Source organism: Triplophysa dalaica, chromosome 6, assembly GCF_015846415.1.
Source record: "Triplophysa dalaica isolate WHDGS20190420 chromosome 6, ASM1584641v1, whole genome shotgun sequence".
Classification (NCBI taxonomy): domain Eukaryota; kingdom Metazoa; phylum Chordata; class Actinopteri; order Cypriniformes; family Nemacheilidae; genus Triplophysa; species Triplophysa dalaica.
Window position 1 is genome coordinate 20,016,439 of NC_079547.1, and position 23,727 is coordinate 20,040,165.

The 23,727-nt window shown below is 37.7% G+C and overlaps 1 protein-coding gene across 1 annotated transcript; it reads right to left on the minus strand.

Annotated features, from left to right (window-relative positions):
* Positions 1-804: 804 nt before the first annotated feature.
* Positions 805-8,190, minus strand: ip6k2a (inositol hexakisphosphate kinase 2a). Its single transcript, XM_056750734.1, has 5 exons — positions 7,194-8,190; positions 5,227-5,440; positions 3,662-3,834; positions 2,363-2,538; positions 805-2,064 (listed from the first exon to the last, which is right to left on the minus strand). Exons 1-5 carry the CDS (start codon positions 7,402-7,404, stop codon positions 1,522-1,524), a joined length of 1,317 nt encoding a protein of 438 aa, XP_056606712.1. The 5' UTR covers positions 7,405-8,190; the 3' UTR covers positions 805-1,521.
* Between the last annotated feature and the right edge of the window lie 15,537 nt (positions 8,191-23,727).

A 23,727-nucleotide genomic window follows, 5' to 3' on the forward strand; every position in this document is an offset into this window, starting at 1 on the left:
ATTCTTTTTGATCGTTGTTCATCTTCAACATGGGCATAAATATTCAGTCTCATTCCAGTCTCGTTTGCGTTTACCTAAAAATGTAACCGGCTATAAATGTGATCCTATATATTTTTTTGAGCTTCAGTTATTGTGATATGGAACAATTGTGATACTTTCAAATATTGTGCGGATATTCCATTTAAAATTAAATTACATACATCTGAAATGTAAAGGCCCGCTTATGAAATTTAGCGGCATCTAGTGGTGAGGTTGCAAATTCCAACCATAAGCTCACTTCACTGCTCGCCACTCCCTTTCTAAGCTAAGATGTCGTCATGCGTTATGAAACGCGCTGTGTAGAGCAGTTTGTTCATTTAGGACTACTATAGAAACAACATGGCGAATTCCATGCAAGGGGACCCTTATATACTGTAGATAGAAATAGCTCATTCTAAGGTAATAAAACAAAACGCTTCATTATGTAAGGTCTTTATACACCTCTGAATACAGTTATGTATATTGTATTGCATTTCTGTCAATAGATAATCCAAAAAATTTAAAACAGCACTTTTAATAGGCTACCAATACAGATTTGTTGTAACCTGACATTTTAAAGCACTTCATCGCCTTGGAATTATAAGGTTCTATATGCATCTAAAAAGGTCCAAAAATATACACAACGTAACGAAAAAACATACCTTAACGCTAATAAATTGTCACAGAATAAGAATAAAAAAGTGAATAACTCACATGTCAGACAGAACCTTATGATTCTATGGCCTCGACGTGTTAATACACAAAGCAGCACACAGTACGAGATCGAAACAGAACAAACAAAAGTTTTATTTTTCCTCCAACATACCATGTACAACAGATAAGACAGAGGTATCGGAACATGTCAAATAATAATATTTATTATTATCATTATTGTAACATTAATAACATGGAATGTAGTCATGTCTCCATTCGCTTTTTCGTTGCTTTTTTTAGTTTATTTAGGAAATATGACAAATAAATAAAGCTCTATTATAGACTCTCTCTGTCAACTAACTATATAGTCCTCTCTTCATAATGGGTGCAAGGAACTTTGTTGCAGAGCGACAGATAACAGTCTTCCTTTTCTCCGCCCACTATTCTTCTTCATCCAATAAGGATCGCTCAAGAGCAGGCAATATTTTCCGGAGCTTTCTCACACAATGAGCATGGAATCGGAAACAGTTTTTAGGAAACGTCGCCTGCAATGTGTTTGAACTTTTATAATAAATAAAAAAAAAACATTGTAACAGCACAGTTGGGTTGTGAATGAAGCTACTGAATCACAGGGTGAAAGCAGATCACGTGACCTCTGCATGTTAGCCTTCGCTGTGAACTTGAAAAAAAAAACTAGCAAAGAAAAAACAAGTGAACAGGTGGAGCTTGGAGATTTTACTGACTTCTGAACTTTTCAGGCAAGAAAGAAATAAGCAATGCGACGAACTGCATTTCCCATTTTTACGTCATGCTGCTCTAGAGTTCGGACGGAGTGGGCTGAGCGGTGGCTTAGTCTGTGCTGTGATCTTCTAGTTCGGAAATGATGGTTATGAGGTTCTCCAAGCCGAATATGTAACCACTATCCTGGCCCTCGTGAATAACACTGTCCTCCCCGTAATGGCGACACGTGGTATGGGCAAAGTCTATCATACGCACGTCCACCACTGGCCCGCTGTCTGCCCTGGGTAGGCGTCGCACCACTCCGGAGCTGCCGCTAGCTGCACCTGCGCCGTGAGGGAAACCGTAAGCACCGCCCTCTTCCTCCTCTTCTTCCTCTTCCGAGAGCCCATCCTCCGGAGAGTGGCGGGACCTCGGGGGGTCTCCGTCATAGATGATCAGGAGAGAGCTGGAGAAAAAGCGATAGCTTTCGCAGGCTTCCAGAGCCGCCTGCATTTCTTGCAGTCGGCGCAGGACCGGTGACAGGAGTTCCTGCCTCAGACGCCTCCCGTCGTGGAAGAACTGATAGATTGCCTCTTTAAAGCCAGACAGGGTCAGTTTACGGCCGTGGTACTTATTCATGAACATAAGCTGCCCTGTGTCCGAATGGTAGACCTGTTGGGAAAGTGAAGAGGGCTTAGCATATGAATAAACCATTGCTGGGTTCATTACAATAAGTACGGTTCCGGGTTCAACAAAAGTTAAGATATAGCAGCATTTGTGGCAAAATGTTGATTAACGATAAAAATATTTGATTTCTTTAAAAATGGCAAGGCAACACATAAAGCAATACTATAAATACTATTTATTACTTCACCAATAATAATGTAAATACTTTTACAAAATCTTAGTTTTAGCTTTGAAAAATTATAAAAAACTTATATGAAAAACAGCAATATTTTTAATAACTAACCTGCATGCCACAGAGTCGCACTCCTATACTGGCTGATGTACTCTGCTGACACTTGCGGATATGTAGGGCCTTCTTCTCCTCGGATGCGTCATCACCGTGCTGCCTGGTGCCCATCTTAAGATCCAGCACGCATGGAACCGTGTAACGCCACGTAAGGTTCTCCAACAGGATGAATTCTGGTTCTGGGTTAAGGGAAACAGATTCTCTTCTTCTTTAACACTGAATTACATTAAGCTTTGTTTCAATGACGCGAGACTTAAAATGCTGATTGAATTCTTTTGAAATTCAAAATGGCAATTTGCATAGTAATAGAAGCGTTTCTGTTTCCAATTGTACAAAACTACAGCCTTTAATCAACAGACGTCATTTGTTCTGCATCACATGCAGTGCTAAGTGATGTGTATTGTCCTGCTTAGGTGCACCTGATCAGCTTCAATTCTGCATACACACTGCAGCACGGAAGCCTGTTTATTTTCATTTTATCTGTTTATATTTAAATTTTTTGTCATACTTACAAACACCAAAATATTACTGTGATAACTAACGGCTACTGCTCGACAATATTTAGTCACTCCTTTATATCATACAAGGCAGTGTTTACATATGACTTATTTTTTTTAAGCTGCCAGCGTCCGTTTTACATTATAATCCTATGGAGTAAACAGTGTCTCTCCCCACCATCGTCTTTTTCTGCAGCTCAGAGCGCCATACTTCAATCACCTTTTTCACAGCTAACCAATGACAGAGACCTGTCGTTTCCATAACAACATACAAGGAACATGATTGGTCGAGAAGGTTCAAGCTCGAAAAAATAAAATGGCAGCCAAAACATCCGTTGGAGCCTGGTTTTGTATGAATCTAGGTTTAATTTTCACTTTTAATAACGTTTGATTGCATTTCTTTTGAGAAATTAGCATTGTAGTTTTTAAATGTGTGATTGGTTTTTGCAAAGACGTTCTCTGTTTATAATTCAAATAGAATTCCGTTAGGTTGCCTATGAAAACCATCTCTCTAAGCACAAATGCTATCTTTGAACATTGCCGTCTGCTATTTGTAACCACAACTAAAAAAGCGCAAGTGTCAACTTTTTTTTTTTTAATAGAAGTCAAATGTGAACACAGTCAAAAGCGATTCACTTTATTTGAATGTGGTTGACACTCTTTGCAGTGACTCCACATCTCAGTGCTCTCCATACAGAAAAATAAAGCTGTATTTAAACGATGAAAGCAGGTACTACAGTCAAGTACATAAAATAGCAAGCTCATTCCTTCATTGTTAATGGTGGCAGTTAAAGGATACTGTATTGGTTACGATGTTTCGCGTTCTCCTTCATCCGCTGCAGATGTTGTTGGTGGCACTTGAGGCTCCATGGGTTGTGCTTGAGCTGAGGGCCAGAAGCGTTGCTTCTCTCCAGGCTGTAGTAGAAGACTTCAGCCTGCTTGAGCCGTTCAAACTCCTCCTCACGTTTTACACTAGAGAAAAGATGAAGGAGGTGGGTCAGACAGTGGACAGACTAGGTTTCAGGTTCTTAGCTAGAGTCATTCATTGGGTCTGAACACTTTAAAGTGATGGTTCACCCAAAAATGGAGAATTCTGTCCTCATTTACTCGACCACTTGTCATTTCAAACCTGTATGACTTTTTCTTCCAACAGGTTTAAAATGACGAGGGTGAGTAAATAACGACAGAGTTTTCATTTGTTGGGTGAACTAGCGCTTTAAGCAATTTATTTATTAAGAGGTAATGAATAAATAGTAGTACCGAAGCCTGCTCTCACAATACTATTAAAGTTTTGATATATGTCTTTTTTGCCTGATTTTATCATTGACAGTATGTTAAGAAACACACAAGAGGTGTCAATAAATAGTTTTGTCCCAATACCTTGAAAAGAACCGGCAAGCCTGACATTCTTGCTTAACCTCTTGGGTTCTCTATGAAGTGTTAAAGTGAGTCATAACATACCACCGTTGTATTGAATCCACCCAACTTGATATTCATTCAATGACCTACTTTTGTTTTATGAAAGTAAAGATCATTCGCATATGGAATGCCACGACCGCATGACAGTTTACATTTTTGGGTGTACTGTCCCTTAAGATTTTTCACTCCTGCCCCAGTAGCTATGAGGTCAAGACAAAATCACAAAGCTTTGTCCGTTACATAACCTCCTGCTAAACCTTGGCTCAAGAAGCCCATTTGAATGGGTCAGCTGAGAAAGCATCTGTTCGGCCCAGCTGAGCTTCGTCAGTGCACTCAATGAGTATACGGAAGGACGAGTATGCTGTAACCGTCCACATTCTCAGTGAGTCAGATATGTGCTGAGCAGGGCCATTATAACAGGAGAACAAAGACTAGTATTATTCAGGACATGTTCTTCACTGAGGACATTGGTACTCGTGGGTTAGTGGGGACTAGGGCTTAAAACTTCGGACCAGTAAACGGATGGATTCTGGTTAGCTTTGCACAAGGAACAAAACATGAGTTGTTATCATGGCCGATTGAGTTGTAGTATGTTGGAACTTACTAAATGTATTTTTTGCATTTGTTAAGCAATCTCTTTTATATTAAAGTGCAAAAATTAACTAAATAACGTATTTTTAAATGCAAAACTTTTTTACATAGGAACTAAACCTCTAAATGGTGGTGGTTCTGGTAAAACCGGCTATGACATTACAATGAATGGTTGCCAAGGCTTTGGAATGTGGTTGCTAGGTTGCCCATATATTCGTAAGTTCCTCCTTTAATAGAAGTATTCTGGATTTTTTTTTATCAGCCACGTAAAATGATAACAATTGGAAAATTTTGGATACATTTGACTGGCAATAAACAGAACAAAGGCAAGCTAAAATGTAACCCTTCACCTACCTTTTGTCCTTCTCTTTTCTAGAAATTCTGGATCTGTCTTTGCTGTGGCCCTCGTTGTCCAGCAGCATCTTACTGACCCATTTCATTTTATTTTTGGGCTCCAGGTCAGCCGAGAGGTCCACGTTCTCCAGATGCCCGAGCTCACTGTGCAGCGGGTAGGCAATAAGACACAAATTCCCTTCCTCATCTTCCTCGAAACTCACAGACACCTCGCCTGCAGAGAGAGAGATGCAAAAAAAGAACAAGGTCAAAGGTGAAACGGTAAAATCTTTTACATCAGCAAACAGGTAGTAGTCAGGGTTCCAAGCTGGGAGGTTTTTAACATCTCTTACCCACTTCTCATATTTTTGCGCTTAAAAGCATGGCAGTCTTTAACAAAAGCTATAGCCGATAGCACGGGCTGCTCCTAACCTGATAGAAATCACACAATCCACAACAAATAAGCAAACAACGGGAAATACTTGCAAGAAGAGAAAGAAAGAATGGATGAAACAAAGATTTCAAGGTTGGAGAGACAGAGAAGACTGAGAAAAACAACAGCCGTGTAGCTGTGCCTTTACTGCAACGGATTACTACGCAAGATCAAACCATATATGAGTTTCTTTCCCAATCGGTCACCACACAAGCATAAAAACATCCCACAAACAAATGACATAAGGCTAAACATGTTATAAAACCAACACTATTTATTTGTCAAAGATCAAACAACAGTACTTCATGATTTAAATACGAGACGGACAACAAATGCATCAGATGAAGAATAAAATGCAGCAAAGTTTGTAAAAATTGTCATAAATTGTATGATGAACAACAGAACAGAAGTCATAAATGGCAATGTTTGATAAAATGTTTTTCACAAATAAATTATACACTTAGGGGTTACAGTAGGGTTATTTTCAAAATATATATGTCCAGGCGAAATTTCAGCCCAAAAGAAAAATAGTGTATATTACATTGCACAAATTGATTAAATCCTATTTCTAAACTATTAACCATTATTTCCACGATAATTAAACCTGTTTTATTCTTTAAGATAACAAGTGTTTTCCACATCCAATTAATGCAAATTACACTGCAATGGGGTAATGATAATCTGGGAATTGTGGAAATTCAGAAATATTATCATAACATTGACGTCACAAATCCCACTTCCCATTTAGAACATTAACGGAGAATAAAACAGTAAACAATCTAGAAAAGTGGCAAATGCACTCAACATGAAGTCAGATGGCAATTTCTAAAAGTCCAGGGAAAAAAATAATTTCAAGACACTGAAGAGGATCGGAGATTTGATGTCAAAACACTGTTATAATTTCATATCAATCCCCCATCCGACATAGAACAGATGCCTGGGAAAAACAGGCCATTGAAAGTGCATTCGGAGCTGTTGATGTGTAAAGAGTAAAGGCAGGAGACAGGATATATAAAGCACAGAAAAAAGCATACGGATGCTGGAAAGAGATAATATAAGAGCTTGAGCTTGTATCCACGTGAATCCCAAAGAATGACAGCTAATCTTGAAAGCCAAAACAGTCTCTGGGTGGCAGTCTATGGTTTATTTGTCAACAGTCTTTTGGTCCCATCCTCTTCAAGTTTAAGGCTCGATAGAAAGGTCCACAATCAGATCTTCTTTCACCAAAACCTTGGCACTTATGCACAGTGTCTTAACAGAATTTAGACTTTGTTTCATGAACTTGAATGAATTACTTACCTGAAAAGTACCTAAAAACACCGCTTTATAAAAGCGCGACTTCACAATAGCGCCCCCGTGTGGAGACCGGCGGTCACAGTAACCCAAGCACTACTGGCCTTCATCAAACTAGGATGTTTTTTAAAGCCAAACATACTGACAACGCATACATTCTGACACATATCACATCGTAGGCGATACATGGTTAAGTAAAAGAAGAGAAAACGCATTTGCGGACAAGTTCCAAGGCGGAATAAGATGTTAAATGGTTACTTACCTCTATATTGCGGTGTAAACTTTCGCATAGCCGCAGGGAGGCTCTTGTAAAACTGGTGCTCTCGGGGGATTAGGGGCTTGCATATCGTCTGCTCCCCGAAACGGAGCACACACGAGTGTCCCCCAACTTGATGTACGAAGGGCTCAAGCAGCACCCCTTTGCCCAAATACCCCTGCTGCTCTGTCTGCATTCCCTCGATGGCCGGGCTCATCCTCCGGGGGCATTAGACTCTCGCTCCCGGTCCAGTCGGACACAACAAGACGTGAAGACGGTCGAGGAAGACGATCGACCCTTTTTTATTATCCTTCACTGTTTCGTTTTCTAGATACGCTCTCGTTTAGTCTTTAAATGGGTGATCTTCGCCAGACAAAGAGAAGCAGGAAGAAGGCAAACACGACAAAAGGCAGACAACAGCTGAATGTTTGTTTTCAAATCCTCTCTTTCTTTAACGGGAATGAGCTAGCTTGTGCTCTCCTCGCTTAATAAAGATCACTACGGGTGATTTTACGGTTTCGAGGGTGAAAATGAAAAGGATAAAGCGGACGACATCGGCCGCTTTCGTGTGAGGTCTGACTCTGTACTGACACTGTAATCTCTCGCCGAACTGGGAAAATGTCACTGGTGTATCGAAGGCCCCGCCCCAAGCGACGAACTGACCAATCGGAGCACACGCAGCGGTGTTTGGAGAGAACGCGAACAAAGAGTGAGGAAGGATGGGGGAAGGGAGGACATCGAAGCAAAACAGTCTGGGTGAAGGGGTGAGGCTGGATTCAGCTGTTTTTTCTCACTGTGATATGGATGTCTTTGGGTATCTGGTGATGTGTGCATTTCAAGAGAAACAAACTGGGGAACACCCTTGTGAAAAAATGCAGACCAGGGCCGCAGATTTGGGGAAATGGGAACAAGAAGACTAGAATTAAATTCTGTTTATATAAAAAAGATGGGAAAGCTGGCGGTTCAAGTACACTTGAAGAAGTCACAAATTTAAGGAGCCAAGAACAAGATTGACGATGGGTGGTCCCCTCGCCACAGGCCTGGGTAAAGCATTTCAAGTTGCCCACCATCCCACCTGTCATGTTTCACTTAATATATTAATATAAATGAATATGAATCAAATAAAACACATAAAAACAAACACAGACAGATGAAACGTCTAGGAAACTAGACATAAAGTGGTATTGTGCTTTTTGGTATAAAAATTAATGAATCGATGCTATGTAGTTCATATTGTCTAATGTCAGTCAATTTAAATATACAATTGGTAGCTGACAATAACAAGTCGGGTGATGGATGATGCAAGATCTCCAGCAACTATCCAAATATCCAGAATTATTGAATTATTCATCCTAATCAAATTCATATATGCAAATAGAATAAAGTTGTATGGAGAATTGATGCATGATTGGATTGATGGAAATACCTTTTGCTATAGGCCTAGTGTTGGACAACAGACAGAGGGTTTGACGTTAATCTCTTCGTAATCTCGCCTTCAAGAGGACAACTGTGGAAAAATGGGCCATGGTCAATAGAAAGAGTGTTTGATAGCAAAAGAGAATAAAAAAGATTAGATAAATAAAGAAGAAGGGTTCTCCTTTATTTTTAACATAGATGTTTATATCTTGCAAGCACTCTCAATATGGATATTTCCGCATCGATTCGCTTCAGAAGACCGTTGTTAAGAGAATAGGGCTTTGTTGAGCAGTTCTTTGATCGATGGATTCACTTTTTGGAGCTTCAAAAAGTCGATGCCCATTCACTCCGATTCTACCACTTGGAAGTAAAATGATTATTCTTCAGTGCATTATTGCATTATTCTTCAAGAAGAAAGTCATATTCAGCCAGGATGCCTTGAGAGTAAAACATGGGAAAATTTTGATTTGCAGGTGAAATAACACTACATATAATTGTCTATATATATTATTTAAAGGTGCACAGATAATACATTACTCCACCGAAACCGTTTATTCAGAGTGATATCTGCCAATATCGATTCTAAAGATTAAAGTAACATTTCTTAACTCTCTGAATGTTATTAATTCTTATATTTTCTATATATAGAGCATATTTTCTGTCCTCTTTTAAATTGACAGGATACATCGACCCTGATCATCGGACTATCAACCAATAGCCGATTGTGTGAAAAATTGCTTCAATCGGCCGATGCCGATTATTTGCCGATACATGGGTGCATCTCTAATATTTATATACTATATATAATATATGACATATTTTAGATTTCTGTAGAGATAAAAGTTTCCATTTTCTTTTCAATGTCCCAGTAACACCCAATTTATTTATTCATTAATGGAACAAATGCAAATTTGGGTGGTGGTACACTGGTGGTTGAGGTTTTAAGTCTAGTGACGCAGTAGCCCAACACTGTGATCTCAGGTATAACAACCTGTGAACCCGAGAGTCCCAGACAACCTTTTGTCTTTTGCCCTGAACCCAAATGGATTCAGGAGTAGGTCTATCCTTGCTATTATTAAACAGTATATCTGCTGCATAAATGCATCCCAGATCAGATATACTGCTATTCATAGCTGTACAAACATTATGTACATTTTTTAAACAACACTGATCCCAAGTGAACCAATGAAATGAGGACAGAAGCGATTTCAAACCTTAGAGAGTGTGAAACAGCATCTAATTAGTTATGTGAGAAAGAACAACATGTTTTAAAAATTCCCACTGAGATATGAAACATCGTGATCTTTGGCACTGCAGATCATGGACCATCTGAGAAGAGGGCGTTGGTCCTGAAATTAGTGATAGCTGTGCTTTCAGCGTCCTAACAGGATTATTCTTGCTATGCCAAGGCAGTACTCAACTCCTCTTAATTCAATCGCACTTGGTACATTGTGATCCAGTGACGAACAGAGGGGACCCGAGGAAGACGGCTTGCACCGTAACCCAATAAGAGTTGGAGACAAAAGCCAAGACCAGTTTATGAAAGGAGATGGTAAGACTCTAATGCGTTTAGTTTGGGCTAATCTCTCAGTGGCTATCAATGGGTTAAAGTCGCAGGGGTTGATGCATGTGATGTACATGTTTGTATCATGGAGGCCAGTGTATGTTATGCAATAATTACCACTTTGGAATTGACTACTTGTTTTAAAAAGTCAACATGAAATGAAAAATTGACCTTATTTACTATCTTATTACATGTTCCAAATCTTATTATGCATTAGTTGGTGCACGTCATTCCTGATAAACCAATAATTTTTTATCCAATAATTTTTCTTCATCCAAAACAAGTTTATTTTTCGGCGCAAGGTCACCGATTTTTCTAAAAGCACTTTTCAAAATTCAAAGAATTCCTGATAGATCAAATTAAGATTTTTCTTTGAATTTAAAGGTTCACATAAAAATGCAAAATATTGTCATCATATATTTCCCATCATGTCTTTCAAAACCTGTATGACTAATTTTCCTGTGGAGCACAGGATACAACATTATGAGAGATATCTCATGTGATTTTGTTTCAATACAGTGAAAGAATGTGGTCGCAAATTGTTTGGTCACCAACATCCTTGAAATTTATTTCCGTTCTGTCAAAGAAAGTCAAACAGAATTGACATGAGGGTGAATTTTTTCCATCCCTTTATTATCCTTTTTAAAATAAATAAATTAGGGCTGTCAAACTATTAATCACGATCAATCGTATCCATAATAAAAGTTTGTGTTCGGTGTACTTTGCCTATTAATTTAGTATTTATAAAAACATTCACATGCATATATTTTAGAAAAAAATAATAATATAAAAATTGATAAAAATGTAGGTATGATTTAGATTATGGGTAAATAATAATATATACATGTTAATATTTCCTAAATACGTCTACATGTATGTGTATAAATGTTAAATTAATATGCATAGTAAACAGACATGCATTGTGTAAACACAAACCTTTGTTCTGGAGGCGAATAATTGTTTGACAGTCCTAAAAAAACTAAAATGGGCTGTGAACGTTGGTTCATGTTGACTTCTATCTTTGTGAGTATCATTCTGCATCATGTGTTTTAGCCATTAGTTAGGGAGGCCAAAATTTGACCCGTCCAGAATGTCACCATGTTGCAATGTTGTTTTTAAGTATGAGCATATGACAGAAACTGAGTGAGGACGGTATGACCTTGATTTTGTCTATGTGATGACAGTGGCAGGAGCAGTAAGAATGGATTATTGGTATAAGCTGGTGATGACTGATTTACCTGAACTGCAAGAGGACGGCTGACAAAATTTTGGCTGTACTTTACATTTGAGACCTAACCCTAAAATCTGGACATGAGGACCAAGAACTCTGCATCCTGACAAAAATAAAACAACATAAAGAGCTCCTAAGCACAGAAATACATCTACAAATCGATTTTGGCGTATACACAACAACAAGAGTGAGATCATACTCAAAATCTAACTGATGAGCCAACCCAACAACAATACAGCCCCCTAGCCAGGAATCCCAGCACGGACCCATCCTGCACTGGATTGAAAATAGCTGAGCTTAAGGTAAATCTATTTACCAGACAGCTCAAAGCTAATCCGAACAGGTCACAGAACGATACCTCACATTGACACCTAATAATAGCGCTCTTGTTTCCACACATTCTTACGGTGGACACCAGAAATCCTAGAAGGCTGTTGAAGGGACACTGCTTGTGCGATGCGTACGTGTGAGTTTAGTGTCATGCCTTAATGGCTTCTACATTTAGAGACTGAGGCATGCAAACATACTTAACTACTTTATACAGATTTAAGGGTGTATGATCGTTTACATAACTGCAGAGCCATAAATTCATAAACCTGGCATGTTCTGCTTCTAATGCATGTTAGGGAACTTATTTTAGAAACTCTCTCATAAACGAAATCCAAATGGGTTTGTAAATCAGGCAACGAAAAATTTCTTTCCTTAATCAAATCTCTTATAATAGATTCCCAAAAGCATAAATACTGTTATGGAAAAAATGAGGAGACCAAAATTATTTCTAAATTCTATTTTTCTGAATTTACCATTTAAGTGTGTTTAACTAAAATAATAATTTTATGTCCATATGTGATCTAGTGACAACATTTTCCCCAAATTCCAAATTAAAATGTTTTATTTGCTTTTTTTTTGCAGACAATTAAAAACAGGACAAAATGGTGAAATATTTGCGAATTCCTGTGAGATCAGTCTGGTCTTTTCATTCTGTCAGTCTTTCGCATTGCTGTTGGATGACTTTTTGTCATTTCTGAGGACAGTGGTGTAAAGAATCGGAGGAAATGTAATTAGCTACTTTGTATTAAAGATATTTGCAAGTTTTACTCCCTACTTGACTAAATTTTTTGACTAATGCGATTACATTTTGCATGGCACCAATCTTGATTTGCAGCAGTTTATATTTGCTACAGAAGAATTAATATTGCCATTTACAGGGCATTGAATGTACTATAATCCTGTGCATTTTGCTTTTACTTACTAAAACTGGTCAACATGGCTTCCTTATGTGTATTCGAGTGCAGTATCAGGTAGATGTCAATCGCTGGCGCTTTATTTGTGAAATGAGGACATGACTGCAGTTTGCAATGGCCATTTTACCATTTTACCATTATTTTATTTATCCGTTAAATTGAAGATACCTTTTTGAAGGAGTTTGGTTTACTTATGAGCACTTGAGTTTAAATGAGACTTGTGTGTTTGTAATAGACGTAGGTTATGTTGTCGACCATGATTTGTTGCAACTTTGAGGTGATCAGTATTCTTATGATTTAAGAATGATTTGTGCACTCCTCACGAATCAACTTTTTCTAGTTTTTTACTGACATGTCTCTTAAAGGTTGAGGACTACATTCAATATGAGTAAAATACTCAATTGCTGTTAACATCAGATACCCCAAGACTTTTACTGAAGTTGTTTTGGAATTGTTGACTTGTAAGTTGGAATAGAGTAATCTTCACTGCAAGGTATCTGAAGTTTTACTTAAGTATAGTTTTCAGGTACTCTTTACACCTCTGCCTGAGGTTTGTTTCTGTTGAAATTCAACAGATACTGGACTGGAATTGCTTCATGCAGTACAAAACGGGAATGACCTCTTTATCTTTTCCTATTATCTTTTAAATTGCAGCATAATGTCATAACACAACCTTAGAATGACTCGGTGGGATCTGATAGTAATAAACGTTTGTAGAACTTAAGTATAATGTTAAGCATGTCTTAAAGACTTCTTGACTGACGTTGTTAGATGATTGCTCAGGTGACATCCTCAAGCCTGTCTGCATTCCCAGCAATGTGCGTTCACACAATGAAAACAATTCATCACGTGTAATACAGACACGCACGGGCGTCTAAAATAATCCATCTTGAATGTCAACACATCTAACCTAGAATATCCCTTACATCTGTGTATATATGGACCCCATTCTGAAGCAGTGAGTTCATGACACACTTAACACCTGATTTATAATAAGCCACGCCGGAAACAGTGAGAGTTTGTTCTGATGTCTTTATTAAGGGTGTTTGGACTCTGAACTAACACACATCCTCTCCTAGACAAAGCCCTGGACTTCCTCAGAACTTCCTGAATGATCTCCACCCATCCTTATGCAACATCACTAATGCTGAGATAAGCAATCTATTAATGGTAACACTTTAAAATATGGTGCTATTTGTTAACTTTAGTTAATGCATTAGCCAACATTAGCTATGAACAATTTAGTTTTTCAGCATTTATTAATCCTTGTTCATGTTAGTTCATGTCAGTTAATCAGGTTAGTTCATGTTGCATTAACTAATGTTAACAGTGACAACATTTGATTTTAATAATGTATTTGTAAATGCTGAAATTTACATGATTAATATTAACAAATGCTGTAGAAGTATTGTTCATTGTTAGTCTACGTTGGCTAATCCATAAACACATTGTTAATAGCCTATTATTGTTAAGTGTTACCCTAATAATAATTAATAATCACAATGTGTGTGTTTTCCTATTTGTGCTGGAAAATGGTAAGAAAAATGCTGCATGTGTTTCTGTTAGTTACATTTTTAAAAGATATGTGTTTGTGTATAGAGAAGTTGCCAATTCTTTAATTCTGCATAACTTTCCCTGAATCAATATTTCACAAAAATTTGATATAGTGGAGTTCAAAAGTTTCCACATTAAAGTTTCCATAAGAGTACATGGACGTCTAGTCCGAAATCCAATATATTATAAAAAAATCTTTGACATGTTAAATACTTCAAATACTATTGGGGGCCGTGAACATCACACTGCCCTCAACAAACTTAAAAACATGCAGTGGTATCTGCCTGAAGCCGTTTGACAGAGAGAGTGCTTTTACTGTCTAAATACATATGAAAGATGGCTTTGTCCTCGCAGACACAAGGAGGGGTTTCTGGAATGTGCAGAGAGAGCACCTTATTTTAAAGTGTGTTACCTAACACAGTGGATGCCAAGCCCTAGGACCCTGTTCATTTGAACCATTTTTTGCTGAGGGAGGCAAACTCACGCAACTGTGCTCATAAAGACCACCTGTGCACCTAACAACCGTATGCAACATTGATATTTACAATGCGCTCATGATGTTTGATCACCCCAAGATGGAAATTTCTTTCATCATTTACTCACCCTCATGTCACTTCAAATCTGTATGGCTTTCTATCTTCTGAGGAATACAAAAGAAGATATTTAGTAGAACGTTTACCCCATAGACTGCCACTCTCTGGAAACAAAATCAGACATTTTTCAAAATATCTTCTTTTGTGTTTCAAGAAGTCCTATTTAGGTTTTGAACAACATGAGGGTGAACAAAGGAAGACAGAATTTATATCTAATTGTAAACTATCTCTTTAATACAGCTCGAAGTGAGTTCCACAGATCTATCCAGACTTTAAAAATATTTTTTCTGTTCTTCATGGAAACCCACTTCATTTTTCTGGCACGACTGACTGGCATTGAATGAAGAGATGTATACAACTCAAGGTACTACTTGATGGTGTGTCTATATGTGTGTATTGCACAATCCAAAGAATGTCAACGAGGAGAGACTGATCATAACCAGGCACCTGGTGTCATTTATTCAAGCAGAATTTCGCACGGAAGGTGAGAGATACAGACAGACAGAGAACGATGGCTGGTGACAGTTAAATGGAGAAATGGGGGCATTCCAAAGTGCTGATACCCCAAACACTCACATGAGGAATGAGTAAACATACTCAACTTATTAACACTACTGTCCGGGAATACACCATACAATGTGCTCACCATAACTATTTAGATTGTAATAGGTACCAAATACTGACTTACATTCTTCTAAATTATTTCCTATTTGTAACCAAAAGCTAATATAATGGTCCTCTGAACATGTTCACCCAAATTTTAATTTCTGTCGTCATTCACTCACCCTCGAATATGTGTAAATTTCCTTGTTTTACTGAACACAGAGAAAGATATTTGGAAGAATTCTCGTAACCAAACAGTATGTTTGCTTTCCTACATTCTTCAAAATATCTTCTTTTGTGTTAAACAGAACAAAGCAATTTATAAAGGCAATTTTTCCTATGGGGGTTAAGTCAACTTTATTTTTATAGTGCAGCTGTACATGAAACATATCGACTATAAGCAAAACATTTAAAGTTATAAAAGTAAAAACAAAAAAGGTGAAAATAGAAAACAGACACACACACCGATTCAAACACCCCACAGACACACACAGATAGCACACACACATGTTGCGTTTCCATGTTTTATGGAGACATTCCGTAGGCCCAATGGTTTATATACTGTACAAGCTTTAACAAACTTTTAACCCCCGAACCTAACAATCACACAAACTTTTCTGCTCTTTTAGATTTTCAAAAAAAGTTAATTCTGAAAAAATGATTTATAAGCTTGTTTCCTCATGGGGACAAAAAATGTCATTTTGTGTCCCCATACCTTACCCGGTCTCATCAATTGCGTATAAATAACACACTGTTGGATTATCGTGTAATTCGCACGCCAAAGTTTGATTTGGCGTGCATATGATACGCCAATGTTTGCGTGCACCTGGGTGGAGAGCAGCCATTCTTAAACGTACAAGAAGAGGAAACACTGAAACAATGAAAATAATAGGTTTAGGGTTTGGGTAGAGGTTATAATATGCACGCACGCTAACATTAGGTTTAGGGTTTTGGTTAGGGGACAGGTTAATGAGAATAATTGCTCTTTAATATACACTCACCTAAAGGATTATTAGGAACACCATACTAATACTGTGTTTGAGCCCCTTTCGCCTTCAGAACTGCCTTAATTCTACGTGGCATTGATTCAACAAGGTGCTGAAAGCATTCTTTAGAAATGTTTGCCCATATTGATAGGATAGCATCTTGCAGTTGATGGAGAGTTGTGGGATGCACGAAGCTCCCGTTCCACCACATCTCAAAGATGCTCTATTGGGTTGAGATCTGGTGACTGTGGGGGCCATTTTATTACAGTGAACTCATTGTCATGTCCAAGAAACCAGTTTGAAATGATTCGAGCTTTGTGACATGGTGCATTATCCTGCTGGTAGTAGCCATCAGAGGATGAGTACATGGTGGTCATAAAGGGATGGACATGGTCAGAAGCAATGCTCAGGTAGGCTGTGGCATTTAAACGATGCCCAATTGGCACTAAGGGGCCTAAAGTGTGCCAAGAAAACATCCCCCACACCATTACACCACCACCATAATTGCATTAATGAGAAATTGAACAGGTGTTCCTAATAATCTTTTAGGTGAGTGTACACACACGCTAAATTGGTGTATCATGTGCACGCAAAAATAGGCATATTGTATGCATGCAAAATCAAACTTTGACGTACGTATTACATGATATTGCACAGTGCGTTTTATTTAAAATCAATTCATGAGAGTGGGATTCCATACCGTAGGGTTTACCCTTCCCTTTTATAACTGTCACCCGTTCCGTATACTGGACACCTAAGTTTGTGTCAATATTGTGCATGTAATTTCTAATCAAATCCTGACAAACTATTTATCATTGGAAAGGACTAAGACTCTAGAATACAGATTTTTTGGTGTTTTTTAAAATAATTTATGTAGGGAGAGTAATTGTTTATTTTTTAAAATGATTGTGCTTAGATTTCATGAGTTACCACCATTTTTGTTCCAACATGTGTTTTCATGTGAAGGCTTAAAAAGGGCTCCGACAGTTAACGGAGAGAGAATTGAACAGACTATAAATTCCCTTAAAGCAATATTAATTTTAAGTAGAACTTCAGAATTAAATGTTTTATTCAAAACATCTTTCTCTGTGTTCATATAAAGAAATTTAATCAGATTTGGAACAGCTTGCGGCTGAGTAAATGAAGAAAGAATTTCCATTTTTTACATGTACTGTTCCTTTAATAAAGCACTGTAAACTTGCAGTCTACAACCACCATGGTCATTTGAGCCAGATGCTGGTCCCAAGTAAACAAGAATTAGGGGAAAAGGCTAAAGTGTGAACCCAGAAAGAGTTCATGCAGAGTGAATTTCAGAACAGTCTCCGGTGCAAACGTAAAGAGATATGGCAGCGTGAGTTTAAGAGCAGCCAAACTGTAACCATAGATCTGCTTTTAAACTTTTACATGGAAACCTGATTACATTAAAATGGCTACTCCAATTATTCATCCACTTTCATTTTTCAGGTAATAAACTTGAATGACCTTACTGCATGTGCGTGCACCCGTACCTGTTTGTGGGAGAAGCTGAAATATCATTTCACACACAATAAGAATAACATTACAAGGTCACTTTGCAAGAATGTGGGAGGGTGTATAACTGCATAGGTTATTAAGGCAGTGATATTTAGAGGCATATGTGTATGTATGTGTTTTGAGGGAGATTGTACTAGAGCATCCTTCTGGAAAATGGTTCAGAGTGTCTGTGTGCAAACGTATCGAGGGATTTCTGTGTTTGTGCGTAGATACAAATGGAGACAAACTGCTTCTCTCTCTCTCTCTCTCTCTCTCTCTCTCTCTCTCTCTCTCTCTCTCTCTCTCTCCCCATCTATCCATCTGCACTGCATCCCATGTTGCTTTTATTCTAATAAGCATAATTAAAACGTAAAGAGGTAAACAGATCCAATGAACACAAACTTGCATGATGCAAGAAGTTGAAATAGATGTGAAACATCAGTTGTTCTGATAGGTCAAAACCAGGATATACAGTATATCTACCATGATATGAGCACAATAAATAAGACACATTTCTTTTTAAATAAGGAGGAGAACATTCTTGTGATGTTTTCTGCTGTTGATGTTACTATGTCAACTGTCAATCGCTGAACACTGAATGATTGATTTAAGAGTGAATCAATTTGGACAGATTTCTATTTTTGGGTGAACTGTCCCTTTAAGAACTACTTTTATTTTACAACGTGACATACAGGTAATTGCACACATTTATCGAATGTAGTCTTCTTTTTATTTTACACAATTTTAAAACAGTGTAGCCTCTCTCCCTGTGATTGTGTAGATCTGAGATAAGCCTCAGTGATGTGATGGATACTAAAAACGTTTAAGTAACATGACGCTTGCTTGCACTCCAGCCAAGTTGCTGTCTGAGGGAGCTGAGGCTCTGATTGGCTGTTGATTGTTTTGGGGATGGGTGCTGATGCTCTGATTGGCTGCTGATTGTTTGAGAAAGGGTGCTGATGCTCTGATTGGATGGACTCCAGCAGGCACGGCACACCTGAAACAGAATGCTGAGTTTCTGCGGGCTGCAGCTGGCACAGTGGAAAAATACAGACTCACGACTTCTGCCAACCGTGAAAACAGAGCACATACACACACAAAATCCACAGAGAACACAAATAAATGCATTCAATATTCATCTATCCAACACCTTTCAAGTAGAAAATGCATTCGCACTTGAACACAATTAGGCCTTTGTCAGTATCACTGGTTATTAGAATAACACCATATCCAACATTTGCCTGTCATTTACATTCTCATATGCATGCCCTCAAGGGAATTATCAGGATTATTAGAAAGTGAAATATTGGCCTATGCAGTATCAGGTTAGAAAGGATGGGCTGTATTTTCACTACCAAAATGAGATCCCTTAACCCATTGTATGGAATTACAGCTGTCCTTTCTATTGATAGGAATACATGTAATTTATCACAATGAAATAAAGGACAAATAAAAGGAAATTTGATTCCTTTTAAATAATGTTTTGTGGTTGCTTATGTGTTATTTAGATATTTTTTTGTGTTTGAAGTTGTGCTTTGGGTGGTTACCTATAATGTGAAATTTTTGGTCTATTTTATCATCAGCTATTACTAAATCAAACTCAGTTTGAAAACCGATAGCAGACCTCTCCTCATTAAACTTCATCCTGAATAGGATTAGATGTTAACAACAAACCACTTAATCTAAATATAAGCAGCAATGCAGGGCGTATCAGGAACCAGGAACAGAGTCCTGACTATATTTGCATTCCAAACTATGACACGTTCAGCACACAAGCCTTGACGGAACTCCCGAATATCACTTGAATTTGACATCGTTGTAAGGTCCAGAAATGCTAAAAATGTCATAAAATGGATTGATATTGCCAATCAAAAAATATTTCTAAACAATTCAAAGCTTTTAATTTTTGGTTACTTTCATAAAACTGAAATTTAAAAGGAAAATAAAATTTTATGTTATGTTTGCAGTAACATATTATCAAGTTCATAGTCAGTTATATCAAAAGCGGGCATAACACACTGGGTTTCTGCCAATCTAATATTGATCTTGAGTACCTATAGAGGAGTATTGCATACTTCGTATCTTCGAAGAGTATTTAGTTTGATTGCATTTCAAAAAGATAGATACAGCTTTATGATTGTTTCCGAAAACATATGGCGCGTGCGGGGGGAGGGGTAGGCTGAACCAAAGCATGTGCGCACCCATTGTCAACAAAACACAGACATCAGTTTCACTCACCACATGCGGTTCATGTCTGCCATCTTTTAGCACTGGGACGGCTCCATATATCAGTTTCAAACGATCTCCAAATCCAGCATTATATCCACCATTTATATAAGATTCATCACCCAAATGCAGTGAACAAACAAACAGCTGAACTTCGCGAACGTATGCTCTCTCTCTCTCTCTCTCTCTCTCTCTCTCTTTCCTGCTTACAAGTGTCTGTGCATGCTCCTTCTCCTGCTCTCCTGACGCCGAGCCGCGTGCTTTTCCGGGAGAATTATCCAACAAGGGACTAAGAAAAGTTGTAAAAAAAAAAAACTTTCCGAAACATGTACGATCGCTGGGGAGTGTATTGAGCACAGGAAAAATACATAATACACCCAACTTGTTTTTGACAAGTTGACCATGTTGAGCATGAGAAGACAACACGTTTAACATTGTAAAGAAGTCAGAATGCATGACACATCGTTGCAGGGCGCTTTAATAAAAACAAGAGTAACACAAAAAAATTGAATCTTGAATTGGTGTGTTACTTTCGTCCCAACGGACAATGCCGTGTGCAAATTATCTTCAAAGTGAAATTACAGAAGTCGTTCAACATTTGAACAAAAACCACCCTGTTGCTAGACCACACTATATTTCTTTCTAAAATAAATATCTTTTAAAAGGACATTTTTCTGAAACTTTTTGCTTTCGTCCCTGCTCTCCCTAAGTAAACTCATCTTCATAGCCAGTCTGTCTAAAGAAGTAAGCAAGAGAGACATTGATCGCATACATGTCCTATCAAGATTTTGGTAAATTACGTAGTGCAATTTCTAATACTGTTCGATCCATTCATCCCATTACACCATAAGCCTGTCACTTTTGTGTCTTTCCAAAATAACTCCAATACCCAATATCAAATTACATGGGATCTGGCAAGAGTAGCTAATTTAAATCCATTTTATGACCATGTCTGATACTATAAATACTTGACCTGTCCTTGTGTCCATTGAACAACAGTCCTGGCTGTCCACAAATAACAAAACCAACCAAAATAAACAAAATGGGGCCAAAGTAGAGAGACTTGTGTTTAAGGTATTGAGCTTCCCACACTCTAAAAAGGTATAAAAGCTGTCACCAGGATACCCCTTTAAAAAATGTTGGTGCAAAAGCGTACTTTTTAAAAGGTACCACCCCTTTAACAGCCTTTGTTCCCTTTTTCCAAAAGCGAAGAAAGAAAATTCATATATTCACATTTCAATGATCAGTGGTTTACTGTGAAATATTTGAAATAAAGGTAAGCTGTCAAAAATTTACTGTACTGATAAACATCAAATATAGCTGTGATTTTATAAAGAGAGACTGTTTAGCTTCTGAGAGAATAATGATGTCATTGATATTGGGGATAGTTACACACACAGTATATACAGTTTAAAATTAAACATAAAGAATAAAAATAAGTCAAGAACTTATTATGCCAAACATTTTCATTTCAGGTATAATCTATCTTGAGACCCACCAAAATATTTTAAAATGGAAATATAGGGAGAATATACACATTCATCCTCTACAAGAAGATAGAATTAATGAAATTTAAGCTGCATTACCAAATATCTAATGGGAAATATCAAAGATTGCCAGTCATTGACTCGACTAAACTTTTTTTGTGTGTCATTTAAAAGCCAAGTGACTTTCCACGACCCACCTTTGAAAACCCACAGGATGAAACCCCTGCTATAGACAACAACGTAACTGACATTATGCACAGTTGCATTGCTGTGTATGGGCGAGAGTCATAAAGCTCCTGAACCTCATCAAAACTATCATTATTTGTATTGCGAAGATAAACGGGTGTCCATAGGCTTGTCGAACGACCTGAGGGTGAATAATTCAAGAGTTCCTCTTTATATAAGAGAAAAGATAAACTTTCGTGGAGAGGTCAGTCAGGAAGTAAAGTTTTCAGCGAAAGAAACCAAGCACACACAAAACAAATCAACTCAACTAACATATCATGCGTTAAGAGATGCCCAGAACAGGTGATTCCTCAGTCAGGTCCATCATGTTTATCCACTGCAACACCCATGAATCACCCGTGGCTGATCCCACAGAGGCTGATTTGGCTGTGCCTGTACATGCTGTACACACACAGAAAAAAACACACACAGACATGCACAGTGAACTTCTGCAAAGCAACAGAATGTCATGTGCACTGCATACACAAAACAATACTTGCATTCCCTGCGACACAATATTACACATGCACTATAGTTCCCTTTAAAATGTTATGATGGGTTTTGCAGATCGCAATGCCCAGGAGATTTGTAACTGTGGAGAGTTCTCTGTTTTGTTCAATCAACTTTGTCAAAGCTGTTTATATAAGAATTACTTTTAGGAGAAATAAAAAGGTTTCAATAATAATGAGTAATTGAATAATTACTAACATACAGTATCGAGCTATAAAATCAACATGAATTACATACTGTATGGACTATGGACAACATGTATTAAAATCTGACATTTTTTACTTAGTTTTGGGTGTCAAAATAATTTCTCATCGCTCAGTTTTTAAAATCAAATCAAAAAATTGTTTATGGTTGTCGCTTACATTAGATGTTTGTAAGTTAAGACTTTTTTGAGGATGTAAAATGTGCATCTTTTTTTTTTTTCGTTTCAAAAATGTAAAGTTCATTGACTGCTGTTCAAAGTAGATGAAATGAATGTAACCGCTGAAGGTGTATTTGTCTCGTGGTATTTTCGCTTTCATCATGACAAAGGTTTATCATCTATACATGGTAATGATAAAATGAAACTTTGGAAATTACCTTCACAGACAAGTTTAGTACGAGATTGTATCACACTAGTCTTAAACACATTCTTCCCGGTACTATACTTTCAAAACAGTGTCAACATTCAATCTTATGTCAACATTCTATCTTGTGCAATGTTTCCTCAGACAGTAGCGTCTTGTTTAGTCCTTTATTGCTAACACAATTTTTACTCAGTTTAACAAACTGAGGGATCAAATATTTCATTATATTTCCGGTTAAGTGCATAATGTTTTGATGCATTTGAAAATTCTTTACAAAACACAAAGGCAGGAACATATAGACAGGCTTTCCCCTCTTTGTAACACAACCTAAAACAATCGCTTTCCCATTGTGTCTATGGAGTCAAAAGTGAGGTCTTTACTCAAGCAATTAAAAATTAGAACACAGTGTAAGAGCGATGGGGGTCCCATGCTGCGGGCAATCAACATTATAAATCAATCATTCCAAAACAGAAAACCAGAGAAACAACACATTGCTTATCAGGTTTCACTACAGACACGGACCGGTTTCTTTAGTTTGGTGATCAATGAAAAAATTGCTAAAAGATAAAAAGGCAAAATGCCTCCCTTTCACCCTTGCGCACCTGTCCGTTCTTCTCTTTTAACCCTAAGGTCAGAAAGCCTGAGGTATTATGAACCGGTGCTACCACATAGCACAAACACCATTGTATTACCTCACAAAATATGCAACCAAGTGGCAAAGATAGCACACTTTTCTAACAAAACATTTCAAAAAAAAGAAGTTTGCATTGTTTGAAAAGGTTTAAGGACATATGTTCCAATTGGTACATTTGAATTACATGGA